At 34.6% G+C, this 18,355-nt stretch overlaps 1 protein-coding gene across 1 annotated transcript in view; it reads left to right on the forward strand.

The window, feature by feature from the left end:
- The window catches only part of INVS (inversin), a 151,225-nt gene that overhangs the window by 91,392 nt on the left and 41,478 nt on the right, over nt 1-18,355 (forward strand). Inside the window, exons 4-8 of the mRNA XM_069474481.1 lie at nt 1,123-1,296; nt 7,607-7,774; nt 9,689-9,869; nt 12,553-12,662; nt 15,483-15,654. Coding sequence (XP_069330582.1) covers nt 1,123-1,296; nt 7,607-7,774; nt 9,689-9,869; nt 12,553-12,662; nt 15,483-15,654 — 805 coding nt within the window. The remainder of the gene's footprint in view (nt 1-1,122; nt 1,297-7,606; nt 7,775-9,688; nt 9,870-12,552; nt 12,663-15,482; nt 15,655-18,355) is intronic.

Raw genomic sequence — 18,355 nt, forward strand, 5'->3', positions numbered from 1 at the left:
GCCTTGAATAGGGACAGATAAATAGGCATGAAGTGGGCAGAGAACTTGATCATGCAATACTGTTTGGTCATGTTAACCTTGAAATATCTGTGGTACCAAGCAAACAGAAGTCTTCAACCAGAATTGGAAGTGAGGATCTCAGACAAGAGCAATTTTGGAGATTTTGTTTTGTTTTGTTTTGTTTTGTTTCAAAGTTCCCATATTACACAAACTTACTATGTAATGACTGGCCTGGATCCTGAACACTGTATTGCTGTAGCCCTTGTAGCTAAGCTTCCTTCTCCAGGTGGGTTGATTATACCAGATTAGAGGATTTAAGTAATGTGGAGAGTATTGCCTACAAACGCATGGGCCTACGATGACTTCTGGGTTGGTGTTTAGGTGACTGTATGAGATCCAAACTTTGAGTAAGCAGCTTCTACCTTAGTTGTACCCATAAATATCTCTCTTCAAGAAAACTAACCCATCCCCTCCTTATTAACCAAAGGACCACGTGCAAAACAAAGGATTACCCTTTGAATCTCAATTCCCTGACCTATAAATTGGGGTTTAACATCTTTGCTTATTTCACAAGGTTATGATACTTTGAATATAAATAATAGGTACTATATTGGTTGGAATGTGCTTGAACTAATACACTCACACATTGTTGTTACTAGATAGCAATTTGGAAAATATACCAAACACCATAAAATGTACAAACTTTTTGACTCAGCAATTTGTTTCCTGATAATTTATCCTTATGAAAAAATTAAGAAAATCAAACTATGTGATAAAAGGTATACATCAGGACATTTTCTATAAAAGAAAATATCGTTAAATATTGAAACTATCCAGAAATAATAAACTGGTTAAATAAAACATGTTGCCTTCACCCAATAAAACATTGACCAGCCACTATGTAAGTGATATTCATGTAGATAGTGGTTGGAAGGAAACTTGAAAAAAATAAAATATTTGATATCTTAGTGTAGTAGAATTATATGTATTTTTTCTTTTATTAATTTCTCTGAATGTTATTGTTCTAGGAGGCTAATTAAAATACTTAAAACATTTTAAAATTTAAAAAATGTTTTGGCCCCAAAGTAAATTTCTTCTTATCATCTCTTGTTTTTTATTTAGGGAAATTATCGTTTCATGAAACTCTTACTTACACGCAGAGCAAACTGGATGCAAAAGGATCTAGAAGAGATGACTCCTTTGCACTTAACCACCCGGCACAGGAGCCCTAAGTGTTTGGCACTCCTGCTGAAGTTTATGGCACCAGGAGAAGTGGATACACAGGATAAAAACAAGGTATTGTCAAAATCAAAGACAAATAAGATCAGAAAGCAAATACTTCCTTTTATGATGTGAAACCTCAAGGAAGAAGACCTAAATTACCACCATACACATGGTAGAACAATTCCAAGTCTCCATATAGCCCAGAAAAGTATTTCACTTAAACTCTGTCATTTTATCCTCTTAGCAACCATATGTGGTAGGTAGTATCATCTCCTTTTTACAGGTGAAATAACTAAAGCTCAGAAAGATTAAAATTTTGCCCAAGATGCAAGTGGCAAAACTATAATAGAATTCAAATCCAAGCCTGTCTAATTCCAAAACCCAATAAATTGACAGGTAGTTGTGATATGTGGTTAGATTCATAGTGACCAAATGTCCCAGGCAATGTACTAAGTGCATAATGGTTTAATGGCCTGGGCTTTGGCATCAAACTTCTTGGGTTTCAACCCAGAAACCACCATTCACTTGTGTGTCCTTAAGTCCTCTATGCCTCAATGTTCTCATATGTGAAAAAAGGATAATAGGGTTATTGAAGATAAAATGAAATAATACATATAAATTGCTTAGCATAATGCCCAGTGCATAATATGCCCTTAATACATGTTAGCTATTAAATAATTATTAGTTTCATTTCAGTTCTAACATCTGCTCTGGCATTTGTAACTAAGATACATTATCTTCCCTTCTCTTGAATTTTAACATGGTATATGCACTAATCATTGTATAGATTGATGCTCTGATCATCCTTCACAAGGAAAAAATAAATGTGGTCTTTAGTGAGACAAGTACAATAATCCTCTTCCTTTCTATCATGCACTTAGTCATAGCATCTTGCTCACTCCAGTGCTCCCATGTAATTAAACCCTTATGATTAAATCCATTGGGTTTATATTCAATAATCCTTTCACACCCATGGTGTTCTTTATGTAGTTTTCAGATTTTGTTTAGTAGTCACCCAGAGTTCTGAGATCAACTTTAACTTTACAACTATTGTATGTTAATATTATTCCTAACTCACAGCATTTGTAGTGCTAATATTTGACTGAAAAAAGTACTTTGATCAATCCACAAAGACTCATTAATCACTTAAGAAGCAACAAATGTCTTGGGGCTTTATAATGTCTTTCCCAATATACTCTAGGAACTCCTTCTTGCTGTCTTCCAGTATCTATATTCCTCTGTTGTTCAACAGTGAGGGGAGGTTATCTGGTCAGACAGATGGAAAATTCATCTGCATAGTACAGCAGAGAAGAAAGCCAGACAAAAGCCTAGGTTAGTGATTCTCAAACTACTTGTGGTGAGGGATCAGTTTTTTTAAATTTTCCAATCTGTCACAGATCAATTATTTTATAACATACATTAAAAATGAACAATGAAAAACCCCAAACAATCTAATTTAAAAATGAGCAAAGAACTTGAATAGACATTTCTCCAGAGAAGATATACAAATGGCCAAGGATCACATGAAAAGATGTTCAACATCACTAATCATTAGATAAAAGCAAACCAAAACTACAATGAGCTAACACTTCCCACCCCTTAGGATGGCCATTACTGTTAATACAATAACAGAAAATAACAAGCATTGAAAGGATGTGGAGAAATTTAAACCCATGTGCTTACAGGTGGGAATGTAAAATGGTACAGCCACTGTGGAAAACAGCATGGCAATTCCTCAAAAATTAAATAGAGAATTACCATGTGATTCAGCAGTTTACTCCTGGCTATATACCCAACATAATTAAAATTAATTAATAATTAAAACTCAAACAGGTATTTAGACATCCATGTTCAATAGAAGCATTATTTACAATGCCCAAAAGATGGAAACAACCCAAATGTCCATTGATGGATAACTGGATAATCAAAATGTGGTATCTATATGTAGTCTATATATACAACAGAATATTCAGCCTTAAAAGGGAATGAAATTCTGACACATGCTACAATGTGGATAAACTGAAAAACACATTATGCTAAACGAAATAATTCAGACACAAAATGACAAATATTGTATGATTCCACTTATGAGGTATCCAGAGTAATCAAATGCAGTGGGACAGAAAAGTAGAATGGTGGTTGCCAGGAGCTGGAGGGAGGTGAGAATGTGAAGTTATTGTTAAATGAGTACAGAGTTTCACTTTGGGTAGATGAAAAAGTTCTGGAGATGGTTGGTGGTGATGGCTGTACAACAAGGGAAATACCACCGAACTGTATACTTCAAACCAGTTAAAATGGCAAATTTTGTTTATATATATTTGATATATATAAACATTTGTGTATATATATTTTACCACAATAAAAAAAGGATTACTGTACTAGAAAAATAAAAAACAGAGACATAGAAAATACAAGCCCCAACTTTTTACTATCTTACTATTAGGTTCAACAGACATAATATTACATTTCAGTAAATATAATCAGAACAAACATAACATAGGAAAAGAAAAGAATTACAAAAATTGTACGTGTTATTTATTGAAAATGTGGTTATAGGCAACTAAATTGCTATTTTTTTTTGATCTGCAGTTTAAACTAATGAGTTAGTGACTTCATATTAAATGCTGATAGGTATACTTTGAATGAATAACACGTATGTCAGTTTTTAAAGTTCTGAATATGAAACATGAGCTTGGTTCCTCCTCATTCAATTATCTAATTTTAGATTGGAGTGGTGGCAGTGCTAATCATAAAGGATAACGTTTATCTAAACAGTTTCTATGTTTTTCCTTAATAATGTTTCTCCTAATAGGGAAACAAGTCTTACAGAAGTATGTTGATAAAAATGGCAGAAGAGATTTTAGAGCAACTTCAACAAGTTTAGGATGATGATTTTTAACTTTTATCTAAAATAAAGTGTGAAAGTTGTCAAAATCAAAATGGAGTTGCTCATTGTTAAAATGTCTATACTGCCCAAAGTTATCTAACAGATTCAATGCAATCCCTATTAAATTACCAACATCTTTTTTCACAGACATAGAAAAAATAATTTTACGCTTTGTATGGAACCAGAGAAGACCCCGTTTAGCAAAAGCAATCTTAAACAACAAAAACAAAATGGGAGGTATTAATTTGCCAGACTTCAAACTATACTACAAGGCTGTGGTTCTTTAAACAGCCTGGTACTGGCACAAGTGCAGGGACACAGACCAGTGGAACAGAGCGGAAAATCCAAATATAAAACCATCCTCATATAGCAATCTAATCTTTGACAAAGCAGATAAAAACATACTCTGGGGAAAAGATTCCTTATTTAATAAATGGTGCTGGGAAAACTGGATATCCACATGTAGAAGACTAAAACAGGACACACAGCTCTCACCCCTCACAAAAATCAAATCACAGTGGTTAACGGACTTAAACCTTAGGTCAGAAACTATTAGAATTCTAGAAGAAAACGTAGGAAAGACTCTTACAGACATTGGCCTAGGCAAAGAATTTATGAAGAAGACCCCTAAGGCAATCACAGCAACAACAAAGATAAATAAATGGGACCTGATCAAATTAAAAAGCTTCTGCACAGCCAAAGAAACAGTCACAAGAGTAAACAGACAACCTATAGAATGGGAAAAAATTTTCGCATACTACACATCAGATAAAGGACTGATAACAAGAATCTATTTAGAACTCAGGAAAATCAGTAAGAAAAAATCGAACAACCCTCTCAAAAAGTGGGCAAAGGACATGAATAGAAATTTTTCAAAAGAAGATATAAAAATGGCTAACAAACATATGAAAAAGTGTTCAACATCTCTAATCATCAGGGAAATGCAAATCAAAACCACAATGAGATATCACTTAACTCCAGTGAGAACGGCCTTTATCAAAAAGTCCCAAAACTATACATGTTGGCGTGGGTGTGGAGAGATAGGTACACTCAAACACTGCTGGTGGGACTATAAACTAGTGCTGCCCCTGTGGAAAGCAATGTGGAGATACCTTAAACAGATTCAAGTAGACCTACCATTCGATCCAGCAATCCCGTTATTGGGCATCTACCCAGAAGAACAAAAGTCATTCTATAAAAAAGACACCTGCACCCGAATGTTTATAGCAACACAATTCACAATCGCAAAGATGTGGAAACAACCCAAATGCCCATCAATTCATGAATGGATTAGCAAAATATGGTATATGTATACCATGGAATATTACTCAGCTATTAGAAATAATGGCGATATGGCATCTCTTTGGTTCTCCTGGAGAGAGCTGAAACCCATTCTATTAAGTGAAGTATCCCAAGAATGGAAAAACAAGCACCACATGTACTCACCAGCAAACTGGTTTCCCTGAGTGCACATTTGGGAATAACACCAATTGGGTATCGGACAGAGGTCGGGGCTGGGTGGAAGGGATGGGTGTATACCTACTTGATGAGTGCAATGCACACTGCCTGGAGAATGGACACGCTTGAAGTTCTGACTTGGGGGGATGGGGTGGGGAGAGGGGAGGGGTGCACACCTACGTGATGAGTATGATGTGCACTGTCTAGGGAATGGACACAATTGAAGCTCAGACTCGGGGGGATGGGGAGGCATGGGCACTGTATATAGCCTGATCTTTTGTACCCCCATAATGAGCTGAAAAACAAACAAAAAATAAAAAATAAAAAAATGGAGTTGCTATGTTAAAAAAAAAACAAACAAAAAAAAACCCTGACAAATAGAGCTGGGGAAGGCTGTAAAGAAAAGGTTCTCATGCTTGTTTACCTCATAACAAAACTATCACAAAAGACTGCAAAAACTGCAACCTTGTATGAAGGCCATTGCAACGTTACACAAAAAATAGTTCTGCAAGGACATCTGCCTAGCAACTGCCTGTCCAACCTCAGACTGGCATCACCCTTGTTATTGATCCTTATAGCCAAGGATAATAATTTCAAAACAATTATGTAATCCTCCTCATGTTTTCTTTAAAAATCTTTGTCTTCCTATACCTTTGTGAATATACACATAGTTTACTATCGCACTCGTATTCCCATTTCAATGCCCTATTCCTGAATAAACATCATTTTCTTTTTGAGAGCCTCTCTCTGTTATTTAGATTGACAAAAGCAAGTGATGCTATATTTTCAAAATGTATCTTTCATCAGTAACTAAGCCTAGCAATTTATCCTGTAAAATTATAATTAAATTTAAATTTATTTTTGATATAAGGAACAGATGTCTGATCCATAAATTTCCTATGCATGGATCTTCTTTTTGATATATATTAAAATTCAAAACATCCTATCAAATTCTTAAGGTGCTTGGTGATAACCAGAAGAACAATATCATAATCATTACCTCATTGATAATTATCATAAAGTATTGGGCTGCTTTTCTCTTTCTCAGTCTTATTATTAGTACCTTATAAATTAGATGACTGTCATAATTAAGAGGTCAGATTCTGGAGTCAGACTGCCTGGGTTAAAATCTCAGTTCAGCTACTTACTTCCTTTATGTCCTTGAGCAGATTACTTATCCTCCTGTGCTCAGTTTCATCATCTATCACATGTAAATTAAAAAGAGTACTTATTTCTCAGAGATGTCATGATGACCACATGAGATTAAATATACAGTAGTCCCCCCTTATCCATGAGGGATAAGTTCCAAGACCCCCAGTGGATGCCTAAAACCGTGAATAATACCAAACCCAATTGCTGCCAGTAGCAACACATTGCTGTTCATGTCTTCCACACACATATTTAAGTTTCCATCTTAACTAAGCACTTATTACACACTGTGGCTATAACTTTTGCAGTTTAGGATGCAACAGCAAAACTAGCATGAATTTCTTTTTCCTTCTTCACAATTTCATAGATAGAAGATTTATTCTTACCATAGATCTTAGCAAACTTCAGCATACAATTTTCACCTTTTCACTTAAATGAAGTATTTTATAGCTGCTCTGTGGCATATCTGAATTGTCAGCATCACTACTCTTGAGCTTTGGGGCCATTATTAAGTAAGTAGTTATTTGAACTCAAGCACTGCGATTCTGATAACTTGACTGTTGATATGATAACCAAGTTGGCTACTAAGTGACTAATGGGCAGGAATGTACTGGACAAAGGGAGGATTCATGTCCTGGGCAGGACAGAGCAGGACAGTGCATGATTTCATCACGCTACTCAGAGTGATGTGTAATTTAAAACTTATAAATTATTTCTGGAATTTTCTATTTAATATTTTCTGACCACAGTTGCAGAAAGTAAAATTGAGGATAAGGGGGGGAACACTGCATAAAACCCTTATGACAGTGCCTGTCACACAATAAAAGCTTGGGGAAAGTTTGGTGTTGTTGTTACTGTTGTTATTGTTGTTGCTATTGCTATTTGCAGCAAACAGCTCTGCACTGGAGTGCCTACTATAATAACCCTGAGCACGTGAAGCTGCTTATCAAGCATGATTCCAACATTGGAATTCCTGATGTCGAAGGCAAGATCCCACTTCACTGGGCAGCCAACCATAAAGATCCAAGTGCCGTTCATACAGTGAGATGCATTCTGGTGAGTAGAATGGTGCTGCCAAACCTGAATGGCCTTTTAAAAAAATGTATTACAAATTATCCAATACATACAAAAGCATATACAGGACATACAAGCAAATTATGAATCAAAAGAATACAACAAACGTTTATGGACCCATCCCCTAAGAAATAGAATATTTTAATGCCATAATTTAAGACCTCTTAGAAGTTTTCTCTGTTCCGATTTTTAAATGTGTTCATTGCCCGTACGATGTGCTCATCCCTGTTCCCCATCAACTACTTTCCTGAATTTATCTTTATCATTTCCTTACTTTGTTTTATACTTGTCTTTATTAAACAGTGAATAGATATAAGTATCAGTAAAATGCATGTACAATATAAAGAATAATGAAACAACAAATACTCATATACTCACTATCAAGTTTAAGAAAACTTGTGTATTACTATTACCTTTGAAGTTCCCTGAGTGAGGCAGATCCCAATTCCATTGTATTCTCTCTTTTCTCAGAGGCAACAACTGTCCCAAATTTGTGTTTATCATTCCTCTCATTTTCATTGTAGTTTTACCATATTTGTTTGTATCCCTACACAATATGTTTAGTTTTTAATGTTTTTGAATTTTAGACACATGGAATTACATTGTATGTTGTCTTGTACAATGTGCTTTTCTTGCTCAACCTTATGCTGGTGATTTTTATCTCTGTTGCTGTGTGTAGATATATTAATTTTTACTGCTATATAGTATTCCATTTTATGAATAAACTACATGTTATTTATTCTATTATTGACAGATATTTTGACTGTTTCTAGTTTTTTGCTATTTGCAAACAGTGCTGCTTTGAACATTTCTGAACATATCTCGGATATATATGTAACTATTGCATGTATATAGGAATGCAATTGATATTTTTGTCCATTGGTTATATATCTAACCAATTTGCTAAACTCTTTATTAACTTTGAATATTTGTCAGTAGATTCTTTGATATTTTCTAATCACTTTGTTCCAACTTCCAACTTAAATGCTACGGCAGTCCAATATTTAGTCATATTTGTTTTTAATATACAAATTAGACTTTAAAAGTATTATTATTTTGTATGTACAATGATTATTTCTACTTGCATGTTAACTAATTTCTTTGCTCTGCATTTTTTCTTGAATCTCAAATTTTCCCTAAAGTTACCTCACCTCTTGAAATATATTAATGGTTCTTAGGAGTTCCTTTATATAGATCTTTTGGTGATAAACTCTCTCTGTTGTTAATTGTTAAGAATGTCTGCCTTTCAACCTTGCTCTTGAAAAAATAGTTTCTCTGTACACAGTCCTAGGTAGCTATTTTTCTCAGCTCTTTCAGGATATTATCTTGCTACTTTCTGCTTAATACTATTGCTTTTGAGGAGTCTGTTATCAGGCTAATTGTCATTCTCTTATAGATGAGCTATCTTTTCCCTCAGGCTACTTTTACATTTTTCTCTTTGTTTGGCATTCTACAGTTTTACTACAGTGTGTCCAGGTATGGCCTTTTTAAAGGTCAAAGGATATACATGTATATTGCCATAATTATAAATATTAAAAACACATACAAAATTTATGTATTGTTTATAGGTACATACATATGTACAAAGATATAAAACATATAGCTTTAGCTGAATCCATAACAGAAACAAAAGCATATTAGGCAAAATGTTGATACCTTTTTAATCTAGATAGTATGTGGTAGTTATTATATTCTTTTCTGTACTTTTTACAATTAAATATGAAAATAAATTTTTAAAGATTTAGACTGTACACTTTTTCCTGGATTTATCATTTTATTTGTGCTGTGAAAGAATATAGAGGTTTTGTTTAGAAAATTGCTCAGTTAATACTTATGCCAAATGTAATTTATTGAGGATTCCATGTATGTCTGAAGTCTCTGGTTCCTTAAAAATAGGATGCTGCTCCTACAGAGTCTTTACTGAACTGGCAAGATTACGAGGGTCGAACACCTCTTCACTTTGCAGTTGCTGATGGGAATGTGACAGTGGTTGATGTCTTGACCTCATACGAAAGCTGCAATATAACGTCTTACGATAACTTATTTCGAACCCCACTTCACTGGGCAGCTTTACTAGGTAAGTTGTATGTGAATCAAAGGATCAACAGGAGAAGGAACTGCATGACTATAGGGACATTTCTGTGCTTTCTCTTCCCCTGTTGGCTTCTACCTCCTATTTAATTATTTTAATTTCTAATTGATATAGTGTATTATTTTATAATATAAATTAAATTATAGTCATATAAATTTATTCTGTTAAATATTAGTTTTAATTTCAACATCATGGTCTTGGTTTTTGTTTTTAAGACAGCGTCTCACTCTGTCACCTAGGCCTGTAGTGGCATCATCATGGCTTACTGCAACCTTAAACTCCTGGGCTGAAGCAATCCTCCTGCCTCAGCCTCCCTCATGTCTGGGACTACAAGCTACCAGGCCTGTCTAATTTTTTCTATTTTTGGTGGAGACAGGGTCTCACTCTTGCTCAAGCTGGTCTAGAACACCTGACCTCAAGCCATCCTCCTGTCTCGGCCTTTCAGAGTGCTAGGATTATAGGTGTGAGCCACCACACCCAACCTTAACATCATGTTTTAATTTTTAAGATTTGCTATAAAAGTAATGCACATTCATTGACAACATGTAAATGGAACATAATCCTCTTTTCACATTCAGTATCTTTATTTTGTGGGAAGAGGGCTTTAATTTTATGTTTGTGCTAATACTATGATTTTTTTCCTTTATATTGTCCTGATATACCTTTTACTTAACCTTTTTGGGGATCACTATTTTAGATGAGAGAGTGTATATATGTGTATATTATATATGTATGTATTAGATTTTGTGTGGGGGGGGCAATCTAAGGAGTCTTTCTATTTTAGTGAAGGAGTTTTACTGTTTAATAGTTATAGTTATAAGATAAATGATTTGGTCTTTTTTTTTCCTATTCTGTTCTCTTTTATTAGTGGTTTCAGGTTTCTTCTTAATTTTTTTGGTTTTCTTCCTGTTTCCTTTGTTTTCTGCCTTTTGGTATATGAATTAGGTTTGTTGTTATTTGGTTTTGAATTGCCTAATGTTTTTAGGAGTGTTTTTAGGTTCTGTTAGTAGTTACTTTTAAATTTATCAAAAATTTTTTAAGCCTGAGTCAGAGCCAAAAGCAAAACGGCATCTATTTACTCCCACCTTTTTAAGATAAAGGATTTAACACACTTGTACTCATCACTCTTTCAGTATTCGTTCGTATAATCTGATGTCCTTCCCCCAGTTATTATAATCTTGATTTTAGTTTTTACATTATGCATTGTCTCTTTTGAAAATGATTTTTATGCTTGCATTCAGTTTTATAGTCAGATTCATAATTATTATTTAGACTTCATTTCAATGTGTGGTTTCATTCCTTTTTCGTTTTCCTCAGGATTCTGGGCTTACTTGGCAAACTTGTCTCCGCATCACTAAATTGACTTTTTGTTCCATAAGTTCTGCTTTCTTTCTACCTTCTATATGGATTGTATTTTAAATTGCATTCTTATTTTCTTCTCTTATCCATATTTCTTTTTATCTCATCTTATTTCCTTTTTACTTCCTTCCATTACTCTTTCATTTCAGTCTGTTTTCTTCTTAGGATATTCTGTTTCTGTTTCATAGAAGCCATCTCTTTCTGCACTAAGTTGAGGATGCCAAACAGTTTCCTGAAATTTTCCTCTGGATTGTTCTCTAGATCATTTTCAGAGGTATGCTCTTTGTCTTCCTTGTGGTATTCCTTTTTCCCTGTCCTGTAGCATGTCTTCATATAGTCTTCACTGAATTTTTCTCTTTATTACTCAAACATGTGTTTGATGAAGTGTGTTTAGATTACCTATATGGCGTAGATTGTCTTTCATCCTACATTTGTATAATGGAGAACTCCGTCTTAAACCATATCTGGAAAGCAGATAGATAAGCACAACTCCCACTCAAATTACTTTTCTGCCTGGCTTTCATGCAATATTTCCTTGCTCTGCTAATATGGCTGCTTCTTCATTGCCTGGTTCTCCAACACACCGAAGCAATAGAGTGTATGAAATGCAGGTTTCCTACATATACTGTTAACAGATTTGTTCATTCTTGTTTTTTTGTTTTTCTTTTCCCCTATGTTTCTTCATTTGTGGAGACTACATCCTCCAGCATGCACTGCAGAGCAGTCCTGCCACCTCCTCGTCATACTTGCCCACTTGCTTTCTGGGATTTGAAATCACTGCCTAGATGTTAAAATATTAGGGGAGGGAGATTACAGGGGATGGAGAAGAGGCCTCAGAGATAAAAGAGATTGTATTGTAGTTTGTCCATCTGAATAGTAGAAGAGAACAGCCATGCAGTTCTGGTTGTTTGGGCAATGGAAACTTGAGACTAGGGACAGTGAAGGCTAAGAGGGCTGGCTCTGAAGCACCTTCCCTTCTTTGTTACTGGCAGTTTTGTAAAGTGAAGCCAGGAAATGCAATGAGGGGTACCTAATATAGTTTTTTCTCAGTCTGACAATTATAATTAATGTCATTTCATTCCTGATTGAAGTATTAAGTTTTTGGAGTTTTAAATTTTCATCTTTGTTCTACCCTGTACCATTATGTTAGTGAGCAGCTAGAAGAAGCTACATTGGGAGTTGCAATTCAGAAACCATTTTGAATGCTGCATTATGCTAGTGATTTTTCTTACTCCTTTCATTTAAATAGATAATAAATTAATTAATTTACTTTGTATGTGGTAACTACCTTTTTGTGTACTTTTTTCAGGCCATGCACAGATTGTCCATCTCCTTTTAGAAAGAAATAAGTCTGGAACTATCCCATCTGACAGCCAAGGAGCAACACCCTTGCACTATGCAGCTCAGAGTAACTTTGCTGTAAGTAAAACAAGATAATTCCCTTTTTTCTTAATTAATTTTTTATTTTGATATAATTGTAGATTAATATGAAATTATGAGAAATAATACAGTAAGATCCCATGTACCCTTCATCTAGTTTACCCGAATGATAGCATATAGTCCAGTATCATAAACAGGAAGTTGACATTGATACAATCCACTGACCTTATTCAAATTTCACCAGCTTTACATACACTGATTTGTCTGTATTTGTGTAGCAGTTATCTTTTAACAATTGTTCATGCTGTTACCTCTGCCTGTGATGCAAGTGGTAGTCTTGAGTTTTTGTGAAGTTGTTAGTCACATAGGAAGTTTTATACAGCTTTTAATGTTCAAACATTTTACTTTATTGTAACAGTACTTCATCTTTTTGTTATTTTTATAGCACTAATGACATCTTAGTGTTCAGCAATTTGTAGTTGTCCTGAAAGAAGTGTAGCAAGGCTTTGGAACTAGAAGAACCTTGGCTAGAATCTTGCCTGTGCAATTTGCTAAGCTATATGACCTTGCACAAATTTCTTAACCTCTCTGAGTCTTAGTTTCTTCATATGTAAAATGAGGATAATTATACCTTTTCCTTCAGGATTGTTGTAAGGATTAGAGAAAATTTTTGACAAATGCCTACTGTACACCTTGGCATAGAGCAGGTACTCAAGAAATAGAATGAGTTCTTATTATTACTGGTGCTAATAATTATGTGTATTACACATCTGAGAATACAGAAATGAATTATTTCCAAAAATACTGAATATTAATAGGTCTTCCTTTACAGTCCTTTATAGTTTACAAAGCGCTTTCTCATCTGTTATGTCCTCAATCCACTCAGCAACATGGCAGTGTCTAGGCTACTTCAGCTTCCTGAGTATGAAGAGCCACCAAGAACCAGAGATTCATCCACCGAGGCACACGTTAAAACAGATTTTGCTGCCATCTACATGGATGTGCATAGTGAAACACCTTTGGTTTCATTAAATTATAATAATATCATCGCATAGTACAATTGCATCTTCCAGACCTCTCCAAATGCTCTATTGAATACTCAGATTGCTAAAATATCTTATTTTCACACCCTCTTACTCTGGTATTCAGAACAAGTATAGTTATCATCCTTCCTTCTTGGTATTCCTAAAATGTATTCAATTTATCACCTAGAAGCTTGGCAAACCATTATCTTCTATTATCTCCCAACATTTCAGAAAAATACAAAGTAAGTATTTTGGGGAGAAGCTCTTTCTTGTTACAAATAGATAAGAAATTCAGTTGGCCTGGTCTAGTCAATCTATGGAAATCAGAACTCAATCCATAATTCAACACAAGCCTATAAGTCATATTATCCCATGTTTTTAGATATTTAAAAAAAAAACCCAAGGTTCCAAGAGATTAAATGACTTGCCCATGACCTTGAACCCAAGTCCTAGACTCCAAATTTAATATATGTACAGATACCAATAATTAAATAATTGTGCTAATGGGGGTAAGAAAGAAGGATAGAATGCTATGGATGTTTATTAAAGTATTTTCTTTGGATAATATGGCAATTCCAGAATTTATTTTTAATAATTATGAACATTTTCTAAGCTCAATTTTAAGCCCCCAATCTCCTTGTCCTCTATTAACTCACAAGAGTTTATAACTCTCTTTTTGAAACACACACATACACACAATCCTGCAAACATTTATCAGTAAGAAAAACCATACTCAACAAGAAAATGTTTGCAAATTAGTAAAAGAAAACAAACCAAAAAATCACCAACTGTTAAAATTTATTTCTTTATTCAAATATACTGAATAAGTGTATACATTAGACCTTGGAGCACTAAGCTATTATGCCTGAGTAACTGAACAAATAGTTTTAAGACTAGAGAGCAGTGGAAAGAGGGCTGTGATTTAACCTTGAGTTCTATTCCTTTATCTGCCTATTCCTTTATCTGCCACCAATATTTGTATGACTTTGAACCTAAATTTCTTCATCTGTAAAATGAGGGACTGGATTAGATAAGCCTTTGAATCCTTCTTGCAAAATACAGACAGTCAATATTTTATACATTTTTGATCACTTAACAGCCTCCAGAAATTTTTATCTGGAACTCTTCCATTCAAGCAAAAATCTCTATGATCTTCCTAAAAATTTTTACGAATCTGAGTTCTGAGGAAAGAAGCAATTTAAAGTGCTGGATTATTAACCCCCACTAAAATTGTCAAGCACTAATAGAATTGTCAAGGGCCCTAACTTATATATGATTCCATAGAAGAAGGACCTTGAGTGTGGGAATTGCTGAATAAATATTTGTTTAAATGAATTGAACACTGCATTTCTCGGTGACCATCAATCAGGATTCATTAAATACATTAACTGTTTTTAAAACCCTTCTCTGGTGGCATGCCAGAATATATGGGTCTCTGCATGTAAAATGCCTAAGAAAATGTATATTTTAATTTTGTTCATTAATAAATAAATAAAACACTGAATACCTCTGAGTCTTTGTCTCTCTAATAGTGACCTACAAAATTTTCAAGCTTGATTGAAGATGATCATTTTCAATTTTGAGGACGTTGAATGTGGGAGTTAGGTTACACTTTTGAAGTGTTATGAAAACTAAACAAATATATAAGTACAGATGATTGTTATTTTCTATGGAAATTGTAGTTTTTGTTATTCATGGAAAAATAATTTCATTTGATTCAAAAGCAGGGGGACAATATCTTGCTTCTTAGTGGAATTCAAATAAAATAGTGATTTTGTTACCATAGAAAATGTTACTCTTTTTTCTCAATTTTTTAAATCAAGTTTTCTTACAGGAAACAGTTAAAGTATTTTTAAAACATCCTTCAGTGAAAGATGATTCAGATCTGGAAGGAAGAACATCCTTTATGTGGGCAGCTGGGAAAGGCAGTGATGATGTCCTTAGGACTATGCTGAGTTTAAAATCTGACATTGACATTAACATGGCAGACAAATATGGAGGTACAGGTAAGACTGGTAGTCAGATTTAATTTGCTTTCACTCAGGTTCCAAAATGTAGGTGGTGCTATAAAACTGATAAAATAATAACTTGAAATCATTGTTCCTAATCTAATATTGTTTGACCTTGATCTTCAGTTTTTAAGTTTGGGTTTGCCAGGATATTACTCCAAAGGCTTTATATCTTTCAAGTATTATGGCTAAAATTATCATATGTTTCTACTAGATAAATTACAGCATTTGGTTTAAAACCTGGTTGGTCCTTAGACCTGATTTATTGAAACTCTTCTGATCATTTATCTTTGTGTAAAAAAAAAAAAAAACCCTGTACTTTAAAACTATGCATATTAACATTTAGTGGTTATTAATTACAGTTTTGGAAATTTAGAATTATATTTTAAGGCATGCACACATCTAAGTGTGTTCTCACCAGTCTCATTTACTATGCTTTTTTTCTCAGGTTTCAGTAGCATTACTGTATTCTGACTCAACCAGTTTTAGAGATAACCTCCCATGACTCTAGAGGCTTCAAAGCTTGGAGTCAGCCTTGCATCAAACTCTTCCTAGACACTGCTTTTCATATCCTTCTCTGATAAGAGAGGCCTTTCACCATGTATTGGCTGATAAGAGTTATAAAGTTTTTTAGCCTTCAATGTCCACTTGGAGGTCTCTTCCTTGTGTACTGTATCCTAATTACAAGTCAGAAAGAGAAGGAAAAATCACACATCAGCACAATAACACTGAACAGAATAAAAATTCAGTGATGAGCTTCTCAATACTATGTTTTTTTATTTGTAGAAACATACTAGGGAGAAAGCAAAGGGGAGTTGCTACACTTAATAATCTCCCTCTCCATATTGAGACTACCACACTCTCCAAATTATTTTTTTAAAAGAAGAGTTTTTAGGCAATTCAATTTTATAGTAAAGGCTTTAACTTTAATATGATCATTAATCCTATCTTTTACTTAATTGAAATTTTGTCTGTTTTTTTTTCTTGACATTGAAATTATTTGTCTATTTCATACTTGATGCCACATCACAGAATTGTAGCATTTCAGAATTAGAAGTTACCTTAAAATTAAATCTAGCCCAGGTTTTCCAAACCATGTTTTCCAGAACAACAGATTTCTATGGAAGTTCCTGAAGTACTGCTGAGAGAGTAGACAGTCAAGTGGGGTAGCCTTCCACCTCTGATTTAGTCAGAACCACTCAACTTTTACTTGTTTTATATGCTGAGTGTTTTATAAAGTTTCATTTGGCTGGGAAAAGGGTTCTTATGCTCATAAAATGTGAAAATCACTGAATTATCACAGATATATATCATGTTGTCATCTGCCTTCTAACAGTCTCACCAGTGGTTCTTTAGCCTTTGGTTAAGAAGCTCCAATATAGCAAACACCATCTTAAACTAACTCTGTTAGAATGTTCTTCCTTATACTGACCCAAAATTTGTCAAATTGAATGTTCTGCTCTGTGCTCTCTTCCACATGATAGCACTGCAAATATTTGAAGTTGCTCATACCCATCTGAATCTTGTCTAGGTCAAACTAACATTCAGCCATTTAAGTCAGTGGTTCTCAAACGCAAAAATGCCTAAGAATTACTAGGGGTATGTGCTTAAATGCAGATTTCCAGACTATACAGCAAGTCCTGTTGACTCCACCTCCAAAACATACTCTAAGTCTTTTTGTTTCTCTCCATTCCACTCCTGTCACCCTAGTTCAAGCCACCATCATTTTTCACTCAGTCTATTGCAATAGTGTTAACTGGTCTCCCTGCTTGTATTTTAATCTACTACAGTACATTCTCCTCAGAATAGCTAGAGTGATCTTTTAAAGCATAAATCAGATAATGTCACTACCCCATTTAAAGCCTTTCAGCTGGGCATGGTGGCTCACACCTATAATCAATCAAAAGTAGTCCCTCCCCCCAGTCACTTTACATATCAAAATACCTTTTATTACTTTAGTTATACCATTCATCATTATCCAATACTTTATTGATTGGGAGGTTTGTTTTGTTTTGCTTTGCTTCCCCTACTAGAATGTAACCTTATCAATTTTGTTCCCTGCTAAACTCCCAGCATCATGATAGTACCCAGCCCAAAATTCTACATTTTTATAGGTATCCCTGCTTTGCTCCATGGATTACCCTTTATGAAAAATACACTGTTCAAGGTGTTATAGAGCCATAATACCTAAAACTGGCCCAGGCCTCTACAGTGTTATCATGGCTCCTTCAAACCTAAAGGGTGATGGCATAAGTCAAACAGTATGTGGAGTAACGTAGGCAGCAGTCAATGTAACACAAAACACATGTAGTCAAAATTACCCTTTAAAACCCCTTAGGAAGGCACCAGAGAGGAGGCCACATTTCATCTCTCAGTTTTTTCTCCAATGTTGAGTTGAATTGCTATTTCTTAAATTGAGCCCTGAGGAAGTAGCTGGCTTGCATTTGGAGCCATGTTGGATGAAAAATGCACTCAATGCAGCAAGATGTGTGTACTTTCAGTACCACGGAGTACACATCCCAACCAAAGGAATAGCACGTGTAACCAAGAGAAGGAACAGTGGATTGGCGTCTCTATTCACATACCCCTTAGGGGCATATGCTTATTGAGTGAGTTGGTGGGCAGAATTGCCTGCACCATTTAAATCATTTCTCTTTGTCGTTATTTGTTCTCTTGCTCTCTTGAAAGAGAAAAAAAA

Source organism: Eulemur rufifrons, chromosome 7 (assembly GCF_041146395.1).
Source record: "Eulemur rufifrons isolate Redbay chromosome 7, OSU_ERuf_1, whole genome shotgun sequence".
Taxonomy (NCBI): domain Eukaryota; kingdom Metazoa; phylum Chordata; class Mammalia; order Primates; family Lemuridae; genus Eulemur; species Eulemur rufifrons.